The 15,830-nt window shown below is 38.5% G+C and overlaps 1 protein-coding gene across 1 annotated transcript; it reads right to left on the bottom strand.

Annotated features, from left to right (window-relative positions):
• Window positions 1-256: 256 nt before the first annotated feature.
• On the bottom strand, window positions 257-9,207 carry LOC148192865 (uncharacterized). The gene is made up of 12 exons (XM_088099596.1): window positions 3,540-9,207; window positions 3,408-3,438; window positions 2,688-3,317; window positions 2,478-2,603; window positions 1,722-2,395; window positions 1,567-1,648; window positions 1,403-1,492; window positions 1,191-1,313; window positions 984-1,112; window positions 789-892; window positions 614-704; window positions 257-541 (listed from the first exon to the last, which is right to left on the bottom strand). Exons 2-12 carry the CDS (start codon window positions 3,426-3,428, stop codon window positions 440-442), a joined length of 2,172 nt encoding a protein of 723 aa, XP_087955722.1. The 5' UTR covers window positions 3,429-3,438; window positions 3,540-9,207; the 3' UTR covers window positions 257-439.
• Window positions 9,208-15,830: the final 6,623 nt, after the last annotated feature.

The raw sequence follows: 15,830 nt of genomic DNA, 5'->3' as shown, positions 1-15,830 counted from the left end.
CTAACACCTTTTACACATGTTTTTAATAAAAGTAAAAGAAATACTATACTAAACTAATTGGCCTTGGGCCCCGTGTATCACGCTTCTTGCGTTCACATCAATGACCAACACCCATCTCCCCACTCAGAAGTTGATCAAATCCTTCCCATTAATTACCATTAATTTTAGTGAAAATGGTCTCGTACTTTTCAAATTTTTATTTTAATGCTGCGTTCATTTTTCAATCCCTAATTTTGTCATTATAACAAACACAAACGCAAAGTAAAAACAATTCATTTCGAAATCCAACCACTAATCTTATTACAAACACATACTGTACATTGTCAAATAACATTAGGTACATATTTGAACAGCTTATACATGTCAAAATTGTCAAATAACATTAGGTACATATTTGAACATCTTATACATGTCAAAATTTGATAATTTCTTAGCAATCCTAGACAATGCCGTATAGCTGTAGGGCTTCCATTCTTCTAATGTTGTCGTTGTCCAGGATCCAGTCACACACATATTTCTTTCTAATCCCAAGCAGCTCCTCCTGAAATCAACATTTTCCACATTAGAAACCAGGACATACAAGAATATTATCAAACACACAGTTCCAACTTACATTTGTATATTCAGGCATGCTTTTCCCGTTGTATTTTTCATCTCCATCCCAGATTTCCATTGCTTTCAATATTATTACTCCACAATCATGTCTGAAATAATATACCGACAACATCAGATTACTTTTGCCCATATACATCACAATATAATCCGGCAGTACAGTTGAAGAAACTTACAAGTTTGGTTGGGATGGGATATTTGCTTGTTTAACTGTCAAAGGACCAATACTACCTTCCGGTGTATTCATCAGGATGCAAAATAACCGTGCCATATTTTCAGCCTACCAGTTAACAAATACAATAAATAGTTAAACAATACAGGGTTATGTCATAATCACATGGTAATCAACAATGAAAGATGTCGAATCTTACAACGGCTGTGTCTATCCTTTTGCGGTCTCTAATCCCCTTCCCCAATGAATCAATCACAAAAATCTCCATTGACCTCAATTTCACTGAATAACACCACCAATGATCATCGTGGACAAATGGCAGAAACAACTACAAAAAATTTAAACAATTTCAGTAACACATTTACAACCAAAAGTCGACAAAATTTGCAAATTCAAGGTTACTCACAAAGTCCGCTGTGAGTAATTCTTCAAGTCCAAAATGATCGGAACGCAAATAACTGTTATAGTTATGAAGCGTGAATACATGGCGATTCTGTGGACGTTTCCTATAATCTGTAAGAATATGGTGCTGTGGACAAATTCAAAATCATCAATAAAAATTCCATCAAAAATCCTTTCTTCAATCATAAATATGATACAATATCAAATTATATTTACCGAGTATAATGGACTAAAATGAATCCTCTTAACAACACCGCACAACCTTCTCTCAAAGTACATAAAGATCGTAGAAGCAAACAACACCACCTAGACAATAAAAAAATTTCACATTACTACCATAGACTAAAACATGAAACACAACCAAATGTGACAATACTAACCATGTTATCAACGTGTTTCATTGGGGCCAAAGTATAAATTGAAGTCGTGCTCAAGCTTTGGCCAATTATTTCGCTTACAACCCTAAACATACAAATATTAGTCAATCACAAACAATACATATTGCTCAACCACAACTACAATTCATACCATATACCTGTGTACGTAAATCTCTCTGATGCTCACTGCTGTATACAATTGGTTTAAATCAACACTAGTGCTTGGATCACCAACAAAACTCCGCAATGGGGGTATAGCCAATGGCACGACCTCCCGTTCTTCTTCATCAGCATCATCATCTATTTCAATAAAATTAATGTTACCAACAGTTTCATCATCCCCTCTTACTTCAGCATGTGCACCTAGGGGGTCATCAACTTCATTTCCATCACCTTCTTCTTCTCCCCCAACTTCAGCATTCTCCTCACCTCCAACTCCATGTCCATCACCTTCTTCTTCTCCCCCAACTTCAGCATTCTCCTCACCTCCAACTCCATGTCCTTCATCAACTCCACCCCCAACCTCTTCATCAGTGCCACATGCATCTTCTTCATGAAAGATTGGAGTTTGATAAATTTCAAATAGCTCCCTAGTCAGAACTCCAATCTTGGCATTCAATGCTCTGATATGTTCGTTATTTTTCCTCAATCTCTCCTCCGCACCTGCTTCCCATGCCCCGTCATCAGAGCTTTCGTCTTCATCATCGTCTTTGTCAACCTTGGATCCTTCACCAAAGGATCCTTCACTCATTCCTCCGTCATCCATGTTGAAAGCTGCACGGATTTCCGGCCTATGACGATCTTCATTTCGTATATACCACTCCATATTTAACTGCACCAATAGCACACAACAAATTCAGACAAAATAGACAATCCATTTTAACACACAAAATAACGAAAAACAAAACACTTACATCTCCGGTCATAAAAATATTTTCAATTTTTTCGGTCCTTGATTTAAACGGGAACCATCTCATTATGCGCGGGAAAAACCGGTGCAAAGGATGACCATGCAAAGAAAGTCTCTCAACCGCCCAAGCCTAAAATATCATAAAATTATTTCATCAAACATAATTCACAATGTTCTGCACTACATCAAAATAGTGAACTACATATCATATTACCTGCAACACTGCCACATTGCCACTGAGAGTGACTGACTGGGGGATACCTGCTCCCATAATTTTCTTCTTACATTTATTTAAATTCTCTACAATGTGTTTATGTACACCGGTGCACCAATCATATAGACACAAACGATCTAAGTCATCTAACACTCCAAAAGGCATGTTACAAACATGCCTTGATTTCCTAGGGAAATAGAAAACAACCAAACAAACTAATATATATAACCTACACACTACATCGACTTCAATGTTTTTATCATCAACAATGACATTAAACATGTCTGTCAAGTCCTTCAAACTGATGGTTTTTGATTTGAAACTTTCACCAACCAATCCACCAACTACTTCATCAAAGGGAATCTCTAAACCACCTATTTCTAAACCTAAGCTCATCAACACATCAACAACTCTAAAGGGCACCAACTTTTGACTAACTCTAAAACTGTTATCATTTCCAACCCACCTGCTAACCATAACCTTCAATAATTTTAAATTAACCTCTACAGGGTTATTAATATTCAAACACCACATAAATGGTGTCATCCTAATCCGATCCACATGACACTGTCGGAGTAAACGATTCATTTCAATAATTATCGATGAATCCATCGAGATAAGAAGTCGCCACTACAAAAAAAATCATAAAAATTTATTACTAACTACAATCCGTAAGATAATTAAATAATATATAAACAAAAAATTTAATTTTTTTCTTACACTTGCTTTTTTCCCTTCCATTGCAACGACCCTAACAAGACAACATTCCACACTCAGTTATATCATTCAACTTAATGAAAACCAAAAACACAGAGTAAAACACAATGTCAGGGCTCGCCCATTTTTACTTACACCAAAATGTAAGGGTTTCTCTTTCGACGACAGACCCACACAAAGGATGGAAGGGTTGAACGCTGTGGGTAGGGTAAAGATGGAACACACAGCCACAGAGATCCTCCAAGGTTTCAACGCACGTTTTGAAGAAGGAGGAGAGAACGAAACCGAGGATGGAAGCTTCGAAGACGGAAAGAGAACGAAGGCTTCAACGAACGAGAAGAAGGACCACACAGCGAGAGAGAAGACGGACGAGAGAGAAGGCTTGAACGAAGGAGAAGAAGCAAGGCTCGAACGAACGTCTTTCGCACCCTAAACCGCCAACTCCCAAATCTTAAAAATTTAATCTAGAAAACCCAAAATACCCCTCGCCCCGGTTCCCTTTCTCTGGTTTATTTTCAATTCACTGAGCCAATGCACAACTGCCACGTGGCCGTTGTCAAAACTGTGTCAAACTTTTGTTGTCCAAATAACATTTTCCTACGTAAAAAGTGGCTAAAGGAGAGAGAGAGTTTTGATGAGAAAAGAATATTTTAAGTGGGGTTCACTTGGTGAGAGAAAATATAATTTAATAGCCTTGGGACCCACTTGAAAAGTTGGATGTAGAAGGGAGTGTGTTTAGAGTAAAAAGGGGTGTATTGAAATTAGGTGTTTTCTTTGGTGTTGGGAATTTAGTAAAAGTGGGGTGCACTAGAAATGTTGTTATAGTTTATGGAAGTGTGAAATTAGTAATTTCACGGGGGTGCGATAGTAGGATAAATAATTAAATTAAGTTATTTAATTATTTGTTAGTCAATGAATTTGGTAGACTTTATATATGATGATGATGGTTGTGATGGTGAAGTTGTGAGAGCAAACGTTCTGTCATTTCCTTAGAATTTTTGTCGAACCGATGGTGTTCGTATTGCGATACGATAGTGTGTCGAGTTCTCTGCAGAGATTGAGATTCGAGTGTTACCCTATCATCGTGCGCGAGGACTAGAGAGGGTTGGATGTCTCGCCTAATGACTTCGGCTAGTGTGAGTATAGTGCTCGGTGGGTGTGTCCAACCGAAGATTTTACTCGTAATTCCTTGAGGAGTCAGGGAGATAGGTCTGAAGTTGCGATGGAAGACGGCTCGAATCACCCTGTTTTGCGAAACAGGTTTCGTACGACAAAATTCAAGGAAACAACAAAAGCTTGTGAGAATGATCTGAGTCATTGTTTCGAATACCGTGATGAATTGTAATGTTATGACTATGTTAGTCTGGGTGGTGATGATCTGAGTTATGAGTTGAATATTGTATTGTATTGTAAGGTTGTGACTAGGATCGTCTATGTTATGATGTTTTGATATTGAAATTATATGCTATGTTAGGTTCTTAGTTACTCACTCATCCTTTCCTTTTGTGGTTGTGGTTCCACCTACGATGATCGTACTTGTACATGAGTAGAGGGCATTGCAGATGAGGCAGAGATGGAGTAGCACGACGAGAGTTATGGGAATAACTATGGGGAATTTATCATGTTTTAAAGTAATTCTATGTTTTTGAATAATGAATTTGATAATTGTAAGGTTTGAACCTTATGTTGTAAGACGCTTATACTTTTGAGGTTTTTTTTCCAGGATGTTTTTTAAAAAAAAAAACTGGCGTAAAATTTTTGATTTTGTTATTTTCTAGTGGCACTCCGTAAGGGGTGTTACAGTGTGCACGCTGGAAGAAAAGCAATGGGGGGTGCACATAGAGAGGAGAACATTCGGCTTGGGCTGGAAAAAAGCACCACGTGCGCTGATGGGTGTGCTTTAGGAAGCACATGGGTGATTGATTGATTGGAGAAGATGCACACAGCAACTGCCACGGCCCAAAGCAGAAGCAGTAGCACAAGGTGGGCTGATTCACGTTCAACAAGCCTTCACGTCCAACAAGTGTCACGGCCTGCACGTCCACTTGGAGGCTCATTTTCCTTTTTGGTTTGGAGGACGTTGTGCATCAGAGGCCACGGAGAAGACCTATATCACTTTTTTTCATTGGAAGGAAGGGTGACTTTTACTTTGGTGCAGTCCAGCCGCTACCTTCATTTTGAGTTTTCTTTGAGCATTTTTTTTAATTTGTAGAAATGGGTAGCATGCTGTTATGGGATTTTGGATGAAATTTTAGAAGCACTTTTACTTGTTCCATAGGCTAGACGCACACAACTATTTACTTCTTGGAGATTCACGTTTTCTTTCAATTGGAAAAAAGGCACCTCTATCACGTCCTGGAAGCACGGAGATTAACGTTTTCTTTCTTTAAGATCCACAAGCAATGCATTTTCTTTATTTTAGATAAAGCACGATGATTGATTATTGAGGGTAGTGGTGTCAGGTTCTGGAAAGGGACCACACTGTGCTTTTATTTTTTTAAGATTAAGCAATTCATTCCGGTGGAGCTCTCGGGTTTTTTTTTTCTTTTAAAGTTGGAAGCAATAGCACGTTGGTGGAGGAGGTGTCATGGCTTGGCTGGAGAAGCATATTTCATTTTTTAGAAGCATATGGTGCATTCATCTCTTAGAAGAAGAACTCGGTGATTTAATTGGAAATATTCAACTTTGGTTTGCAAGAGGAAGCGGTGATGCTGGCTGGAAGAATGTGCACACGCTGGACGTCTTTGGGAGAGGTGCTGCACAATAATGAATTTTTAATTTCCTTCTTGGAGAGAAGCAAGCAGCTGCCACGTCCAAGCTCCAAGAGCTTTTAGTTTTTACTTCTTCAAGCATTTAAATTTAAGTGTTCTTCACGCATTCAGCTTTTCACTTGCCGCCTCCGTTCTCGGTTTGCATTTAAATTATTAGCTAAAAGTTGCACCTTCAATTAGTTCATACACTTTTGCTTTGAAGTTATATTCCAACAATGTGCATTTCTATTTTAGCCTAAAGCGTTTCATTTAATAGCATTGGATGCATCTTCTTTTTCCAACTGAAATGAATTTGGTTTTCCACCTTATAATTTTGTTTATTGGTCAAGCATTTTGCTTAGTGATGTTTCGGTGATGGAGTGGTAGATTCATTAGATTTAGGTGTATTTAATTTGGTCCATGCAAGCTGAAAGTGTAGCTTCTTGTATTCCAGCCGCAAGATGCATTTTCTTAATTATTAATTGTTTTCCAAGTGATTCACGCAATGTGCATTTCATTTTTTTAGCCAACTATTTTATTTTTATTTTTATTATCTGTTGCATTTTACTGTTCATCATTTTTTTTTCATTGCTGCGTTGTGTCACTGCGTTTTATTGCTCAACTCATTATCACATGTTGTTTCAATCTCGGTTCGCTTTTACTGATGCTTCTACTGGTTCGTTTAATGTTTAAGTTCATTTGGTGCATTTCAATTAAGCTGCTGTTACGTTTTCTGCGCGTTTACTGTTCCAGCGCTTTGTTTTCAAATCTTGATGAATTCTGCATTTTCTGATTTTGCTGCGTTTAGATAGTTCGGTCTCTGATTGGACCGTTAGGCCTTACTGTTTTGACATTTACTTGAATGCTTTCAATTCTGTTATGTTTAATTTCATGTTTTAGTTTAGTTCAATTGCATTCACAAACTCTTCACCAAACCCCCCCACTACGTGTTTGACCTAAGTCTCGAACCACATTTGGTCCTTGAGAGACAACCTAGGAGTAACTTCCTAGCACTGTACTGGATTTTTAATGCACATCAATTTGGTTTCTAACCCTTTGATGTAAGTCCTTTATAAATTTAGATTTAGATACTCCTTCCTGATGAACAAAGTCAAATGACTTAGGAAGAGGTATTAAATCTGTAGGTCAAAGGGTTGAATCCATATACAACCTTAAAAGGGGAAATTTTAATAGATCCATGAACTACTCTGTTATAGGCAAACTCTGCATGAGGAAGATATTCGTCCCAAGATTTATTGTTTCCTTTTAGAATGACTCTCAATAAAGTTGATAGAGATCTATTGACTACTTCAGTCTGTCCATTTGTTTGTGGATGACAAGTTGTAGAAAAAGAAAGCTTAGTCCCTAATCTAGACCATAAGGTCTTCTAAAAGTGACTAAGGAATTTTGTATCTCTATCAGAAATGATAACACGGGGTAATCCATGAAGTTTTACCACATCTCTAAAGAAGAGCTTAGCAATGTTGCTTGCATCATCTACTTTGTGACAGGGTATGAAATGAGCCATTTTACTAAAACGATATACTACCACAAAGATAGAATCAAAACCCTTTGAAGTTTTTGGGAGTCCTAAGACAAAATCCATACTGATTTCTTCCCAAGGAGTTGAAGCAACATGCAAAGGGTTATAGAGTCCATGAGGCATTGCTTTAGATTTTGATTCTAAACAAGTAATGCATTTGAAACAATGCCTTTGGACGTCTTTCCTCATATGAGGCCAGAAGAATTTTTCTTTCAACATGCCAAGAGTCTTTTCTACCCCAAAATGACCCATTAATCCACCCTCATGCATTTCTTTGACAAGGAACTTTCTATGTGATCCTTGAGGTATACAGATTTTGCCTTCTTTAAAGATACCCCTCTCTCACATAAAATCCTCCTTAAGCTTTGTGTATGTATTCCTCATAAATTTTGGAAAATTCAAGGTCTTGAGCAAACAACTCAATTATGTTATTAAAGCCAAGAATTTGTGCTCCTATTGTGGCCAAAAGATTGTTTCTTCTGGATAAAGCATCCGTCACAATATTAGACTTGCCTTTCTTGTATTTAATAACATAAGATAATTGTTCAATAAATTCAAACCACTTAGCATGTCGCTTTTGCAACTTGTGTTGGCTCTTCAAGTACTTGAGTGACTCATGATCACTGTGAATGATAAAATCTTTAGAAACAAAATAATGTTCCCAAGTTTGAAGAGCCCTCACAAGAGCATAAAGCTCTTTGTCATAGGTGGGGTAATTACAAGTGGCCCCATGAAGTTTTTCATTGAAGTAAGCAATGGGGTGACCTTCTTATAACAACACAACACCTATGCCTAGACCAGAAGCATCACATTCTAGCTCAAAAGTTTTAGAAAAATTGGACAGAGCTAGAATGGGTGCTTGAGTGAGCTTCTCTTTGAGTAGCTCAAAGGCTTTTTGTTATTTTTCTCCCCAATGGAATGTAACATCTTTTTTCACCAACTCCTTGAGAGGTGAAGCAAGAGTAGAGAAGTTAGGAACAAATATTCTATAAAAGCTTGCCAACCCATGGAAGCTCCTTCTCCTACATTCTGTGGGGGTGGCCAATCTTGGATGACCTTTATTTTCTCAGGATCAACATGGACCCCATTTTTATTGACTACAAAACCTAGAAAGATGACACTATCAACACAAAAGGTGCATTTGTCAATATTTGCAAACAATTGATTGGTTCTAAGAATTGTCAAGACAACTTTCAAATGTTGTTCATGATTTTGCAAATTTTGACTATACACCAGAATGTCATCAAAATAAACAACTACAAACTTCTTAATACAATCCCTTAAGACATGGTTCATAAGTCGCATGAATGTGCTTGGAGCATTAGTAAGGCCAAAAGGCATTACTAGCCACTCATATAGTCCAAACTTAGTCTTAAAAGCAATTTTCCACTCATCACCCTCTTTGATTCGAATTTGGTGATAACCGTTCTTAAGGTCTATTTAGGAAAGGTTTAATCCTTTAGTACATCCCTATTTATGTACGAATGTCTCAATTGGGTCCTCGTTTTTTAAAGTGTATCAAAATGGTCCTTAATTTTGAAAATTCATATCAATTGAGTCCTTTCCGTTAAGTTGGCTGGACGGCGTTAAAAAAATTCATGAGTGGATGCTGAGATGACGAACGGACGCTCGTCCACCAGCGGACGAACGCTCGTCCATCAGCGAACGAACGCTCGTCGACCATCGAACGAACAGTTGTCCAGTGTGGAACGAACGGTCGTCCAGTAGTAAGAGGTCGACGAGCGTTCGTTTTCTGGTGGACGAGCGTTCGTTCTCTGGTGGACGAGCGTTCGTTCGCTGGTGGACGAGCGTTCGTTCGCTGGTGGACGAGCGTTCGTTCGCTGGTGGACGAGCGTTCGTTCGTCATCTCAGCATCCACTCATGAATTTTTTTAACGCCGTCCAGCCAACTTAACGGAAAGGACTCAATTGATATGAATTTTCAAAATTAAGGACCATTTTGATACACTTTAAAAAACGAGGACCCAATTGAGACATTCGTACATAAATAGGGATGTACTAAAGGATTAAACCTTTAGGAAAATACTTGAGCCCCACGCAATTCATCTAACATATCATCAAGTCTAGGAATGGGATGTCTGTATTTTATTATGATGTTGTTGATAGCCCTACAGTCACAACACATGCGCCATTTTCCATCTTTCTTGGGCACCAACAACACAGGTACAACACATGGACTTAAGCTTTTTTGAACCCAACCTTTATCTAACAAGTCTTGGACTTGTGACTCAGTCTCTTTAGTTTCTTGGGGGCTAGTCCTATAGGCAGGCCTATTAGGAAGAGTTGCCCCTGGCACAAAGTCAATTTGATGTTCTATTCTCCTTAATGGTGGAAGACTAATAGGTACTTCTTTGGGAAAAACATCATCAAATTCTTTCAAAAGGTTTTGAATTGGACGAGAGAGAATCAAAGTCTGAGACTCACTATTTGTACAAGTGAGTGTTCCTTAACACAAGAGGAGGTATGAAGGTTGGTCAACATGAAGAGTATTTTCTAAAGTTTTTTTGTCAAAAGGTTTTCATGTTGGGTGACCTTGTGGGAGGGAACACTTTACTCCCACACCTCTTTTTCATCCCTAAGGATCACTCTTGTCTCTTTTTTTGCCTTTCTTTTTTTTTCTCTTCCTTTTCTTGCTCCCGAGTGAGCTTCATTTGTGCTTAATCTTTGGCCACCTGAGCAGGTGACAAAGGATGAAGCACAAACTTCTTGTCATTTTTGTGCACAGTTATGGTATTGGTGAGACCATGGTGTGTAGTGTCATTATCAAATTCCCATGGTCTTCCCAATAGTACATGGCAAGCTTCCATAGGAACTATATCACAAATAACATCATCTTTAAAGTTCCCTATGGAAATTGCCAGTTTAACTTGATTTTTGACTATTATATCCCCATCTTCATTTAGCCAATGAAGTATGGAAGGTTTTGGATGGGGTATTATAGTAAGATTCAGTTTTTCAACCAGCCTTGTGCTACAATAATTGTAGCAAGATCCACTATCAATAATGAGAGAACAATATTTTTCTTGAATTTGACATCTTGTGTGAAAGATGTTCTCTCTTTGTGATAAGTGTTCTGGGCTTGGTTGACTGTTAAGCACCCTTCTCACCATGAGAAGTTGACAATCATTAGCAACACTTCCTCTTCTTTCTCTTGCTCACTCTCACTCTCATTGGTGGGGGATTCACTTTCACTACTATAAATGTCACTACCACTTAAAATGATTGTTCTCTTGGTAGGACATTGAGCATCTATATGACCCCTACCTAAGCATTTAAAACACTTTATCTCACTAGTGCGAGTGTGTGAAGAGGGTTCTTGTTTGGGTTTTTCATCTATCTTGGCTAGAGGTTTGAGGGGCTCTTTTTCTTTAACAATTTTCTATTCAAAGGGGGATTTAAATCTTTTAGCAGAAGCTTTTCTCAAATTTTCTTGTTCTACCTTTATACACATTTGAAAAAGATCATTCAAATCTCTATATGGTAGAAGTTCAACCCTATCCCTGATATCAAGATTCAACCCACTCAAAAATCTAGCCAAGGTAGTTTCTTCGCCCTCTCTTATTCCTGCCCTCATCATTTATAGCTCCATCTTTTGTCTGTATTCTTCAATAGACATGGACTTTTGTTGCAATCTTTGGAGCTTATCCATGAGTTCTCTTTTGTAGTAGGAGGGCATGTGCCTCTTCCTAAGGGCATTTGTAAGCTCATTCCAATATTTTATTGGAGGAAGTCACTATCTTAGTCTCTCTTGGACTCTAGCAGTCCACCAGTACATTGCATACCCTTAAAAACTTAGGGTAGCAAGAGAGACTTTTCTTTCTTCTCCCACTTGGTGGCAAGCAAAAATTTGCTCTATCTTCATTTCCCAATCTAGGTAAGCCTCAACATTATCTTTTCCATGAAAATGAGGCAATACCACATTAACTTCCTTAGGGGGAGGAGTATTTCCAAAATCCCTCCTATGTCTTCTTGATGAAGAGGGTTGGTGATAATATTCTCCTACTCTTAAGGCCTCTTGTTCATATTGAGACTCTCCACTGTAACTTCTCTCCCTATTTTGGACTTGTTCCTCTCTTAAGAGTTTCAACTCATTTTCAACCATGGCACTATGTAGCTCTCTTTGGACTTTTTCTTGACTTATTTTTCTCTCAATCTCATTGAGTTGATTGACTAAAGTTTGAAAAATGCCAATGATTGAAAATAAAGCAAGGAAAAGGAGTTCAAACACGGTGGCACAACAAATGGAACTTAAGAAGAGTTCTAGAGCAGATTAGTAAAGCAAGAAATCAAAACAAGCTGCAATTGAATCGAATTTGGAGGCAATTGAAATTAGATCAAATCTCTTTGATAAAAATGCTTGAATGAAAATCTGTTTGGTGCACCATATTTTCTAGATTCACTTGCACTGGCCATTCAACTTTTTTTTTTTAATTTGCAATGTTTGTTTCTCTGGTATGGTTTTTTTTTTTTTTATATTTAACACACTTGGCCAAGCTTTTGCTAGCAAGAATAAGATATTAAATTTGCACCAAAACAGATTACGCAAGAAACTTTGAAATATGCAGCTTGGAACAATAAAAGAAGACTAAATCTGGTGGTTTAGAAAGTGAAAATATGCAGAGTTGCTACAAGCCAAAATTTCATTGCATAACCAAGTTTCAATGGTCAAAACAGACTTGATAAGATTGATCTTTAAAGCAGAAACAGATATGTGCAGAATTTGACTAGTTCAAACCTTTTATGCAGCACCAATTGAGCAACTCACCCAACCAGATTTTAGTGCACCGATTCAAATGACATTTGGACTCTGAATTGCATCCATATACAACATTTAAAACTTGATGAAAGTATTGGAAATGATTGCAAGGACGTTCAACAATGATCTAATACTGAAACAGGATTTAAAAAATCAAAATCAGACCAATCAAAGAAAGACAGTTCGGCCAACTGCAGTTTGGATGCACTGTGAGGATTCCAATGATGATACCAAGCCTTTTGCAAAAGCAATTTAGTGCTTATATGGTGTGCATCAAGTACTAACTCGTTTTGGCATTCCAACCCAGATCCAGTTCAACAATTCATTTGCAAAGAATACATCAAAACCGTACTACTGCACAAATTTATGACACTGAAATTGGTATCACAACTCATGCACTTGAACTCTTCATTGAGTTGGTCATAGCTCATTTAATGAGCAGATAGTGTTTACTCAATCAGTTTTCTTAGATACAGTACTAAACAAATTTTAAACCAGATTTGAAAACACAAAAAAGCAATTACACTTGACAGAACAATACTGGAAAGGATGCTCAAACAAAAATGACTCAAACACACAATTGGACCGATTAAAATGAAAAGCAACACTCAAATTAAAGCTGGCACAGAATAAAAGACGCAAATAGAACCTATAAACTCAGAATTTGCAATGGAACAGTAATACATAATACCAAGACAGTACGGGAAACATTGAAGACAGTGTGAAATTAAAAGAAACACTTAGCTCATGACAGCAACTCGAACCAGGGTTTGAATACCACATGATAGCTCCATCGTTGGTGCTAAACGCTGAAACAGTGAGCTCCTCTAAAATAGGTGCAGTGGCAGCGGAAGAAAAATGGAGTAGATGTATGGATGAGGTGCTGTTTGGGAAGTGGATCTAACTCAGACGACCCTCCATCAAAGGAAGGAAGCTAGAGGGGATTTGGGGGAAGCACAGGAGTGACTTTTGGCAAGAGCAAATGGCTGGAAAATGCATCAACAATTTAGTTCTCTATATCATCTAAAAGTGACGTACATGAATGAACAGAAGAGAATTTATAGAGTGTTTTCCCTTTCCTATGCTAATCTCTACGGTGCTGAATGATACCAATGAACACGGATCTCAATCCACGTGGAGGCACCCATGCTGAAATCTAATCTTCTAGATCTGCACAAAATACACGTGCTGAAATAAAAGCTATGCTAGGCTACGGTGCATTCCAACCTTTAGGAAAAGGCAGCAGACCAATCTCCCTTTATTCTTCTTTTTTTGACTTTCTATCCTTCTTGTTTTTGCAATTTTGGATTATTTGATTGATCTCCAGGTTTCCACTCAAAGATGGCAAAAAACACTTGACCTTTTAAACGGAAATCATTAATTGAAGCTTTTTGACCATACCTCGTGTGATGGGGCCTTTATGTATCATTGTGGTTGGCTCCCGCATATCAGGAAGTGGACGGAGTTGAAGAAGTGGAGGAAGTGGAGGAGGTGGAGAAAATGGAGAAAGTGGATGAAATGGAAGAAGTCGTGGAAGAAGTGAAAGAAGTGGAAGTAGTGGAAGAAGTGGACACAGTTGACGAAGTGGAGAAAGTGGAGGATGTGGAGAAACTTGACAAAGTGGAGGAAGTGGAGGAAGTGGAGGAAGTGGAGGAAGTGGAGGAAGTGGAGGAAGTGGAGGAAGTGGAGGAAGTGAAGGAAGTGGAAGAAGAAGAAGAAGAAGAAGAAGAAGAAGAAGAAGAAGAAGAAGAAGAAGAAGAAGAAGAAGAAGAAGAAGAAGAAGAAGAAGAAGAAGAAGAAGAAGAAGAAGAAGAAGAAGAAGAAGAAGAAGAAGAAGAAGAAGAAGAAGAAGAAGAAGAAGAAGAAGAAGAAGAAGAAGAAGAAGAAGAAGAAGAAGAAGAAGAAGAAGAAGAAGAAGAAGAAGAAGAAGAAGAAGAAGAAGAAGAAGAAGAAGAAGAAGAAGAAGAAGAAGAAGAAGAAGAAGAAGAAGAAGAAGAAGAAGAAGAAGAAGAAGAAGAAGAAGAAGAAGAAGAAGAAGAAGAAGAAGAAGAAGAAGAAGAAGAAGAAGAAGAAGAAGAAGAAGAAGAAGAAGAAGAAGAAGAAGAAGAAGAAGAAGAAGAAGAAGAAGAAGAAGAAGAAGAAGAAGAAGAAGAAGAAGAAGAAGAAGAAGAAGAAGAAGAAGAAGAAGAAGAAGAAGAAGAAGAAGAAGAAGAAGAAGAAGAAGAAGAAGAAGAAGAAGAAGAAGAAGAAGAAGAAGAAGAAGAAGAAGAAGAAGAAGAAGAAGAAGAAGAAGAAGAAGAAGAAGAAGAAGAAGAAGAAGAAGAAGAAGAAGTGGTCGAAGTGGACGAAGTGGACAAAGTGGACGAAGTGGAGGAGGTGGACGAAGATGACAAAGTGGACAAAGCGGACGATATTGACGAAGTTGACGAAGTGGACGAAGTGGACGAAGTGGACGAAGTGGAGGAAGTAGACGAAATGGACGAAGTAGACGAAGTGGACGAAGTGGAGGAAGTGGAGGAAGTGGAGGAAGTGGAGGAAGTGGAGGAAGTGGACGAATTGGACGAAGTGGACAAAGTGGAAGAAGAAGTGCAAGAAGTGGAAGAATAAATGGAAGAAGTGGACGAAGTTGACGAAGTGGACGAAGTGGACGAAATGGAGGAAGTGGAGGAAGTGGAGGAAGTGAAGGAAGAAGTGGAAGAAGTGGACGAAGTCGATAAAATTGGACGAAGTGGACGAAGTTGACGAAGTGAAGGAAGTGGAGGAAGTGGAGGAAGTGGTCGAAGTAGACGAAGTGGACGACTTGGACGAATTGGACGAATTGGACGAAGTGGACAAAGTGGAAGAAGAAGTGGAAGAACTGGAAGAAGTGGACAAAGTTGACGAAGTTGACGAGCGGAAGAAGTGAACGAATTGTACGAAGTGGACGAAGTGAAAGAAGAAGAAGAAGAAGAAGAAGTTGAAGTTGAAGAAGTGGAAGAAGTGGAAGAAGTGGACGAACTTGACCAAGTTGACGAAGTTGAAGAACTTGACGAAGTGAACGAAGTGGACGAAGTGGAAGAAGAAGAAGAAGAAGTGGACAAAGTTGACGAAGTGGAGGAAGTGGAGAAAGTGAAGGAAATGGAGGAAGTAGAGGAAGTGGAGGAAGTGGAGGCAGTGGAGGCAGTGGACGAAGTGGACGAAGTGGAGGAAGTGAAGGAAGTGGGGGAAGTGGACGGAGTGGACGGAGTGGACAAAGAAGTGGAAGAAGAACTGGAAAAAGTGGAAGAATTGGAAGAAGAGGACGAAGTGGACGAAGTTGATGAAGTGGACGAATTAGACGAAGTGGAAGAAGAAGAAGAAGAAGTTGAAGTTTAAGAA

This window comes from Vigna umbellata, chromosome 9 (assembly GCF_029865625.1).
Source record: "Vigna umbellata cultivar VRB3 chromosome 9, Vumbellata_1.0, whole genome shotgun sequence".
NCBI classification, from domain to species: domain Eukaryota; kingdom Viridiplantae; phylum Streptophyta; class Magnoliopsida; order Fabales; family Fabaceae; genus Vigna; species Vigna umbellata.
The sequence above is the reverse complement of the archived record's forward strand: the minus strand, read 5'-3'. Positions and strand labels throughout refer to the sequence as shown.

Coding starts and splice junctions, on each gene's coding strand:
- LOC148192865 (XM_088099596.1), bottom strand. CDS start 3,428: ATGGAAGGGAAAAAAGCAAGT. Junction 2,604..2,687: donor GCAATGTGGCAGTGTTGCAG/GTAATATGATAT, acceptor ATGATATTTTAG/GCTTGGGCGGTTGAGAGACT. Junction 1,649..1,721: donor AGAGAGATTTACGTACACAG/GTATATGGTATG, acceptor TTGTATGTTTAG/GGTTGTAAGCGAAATAATTG.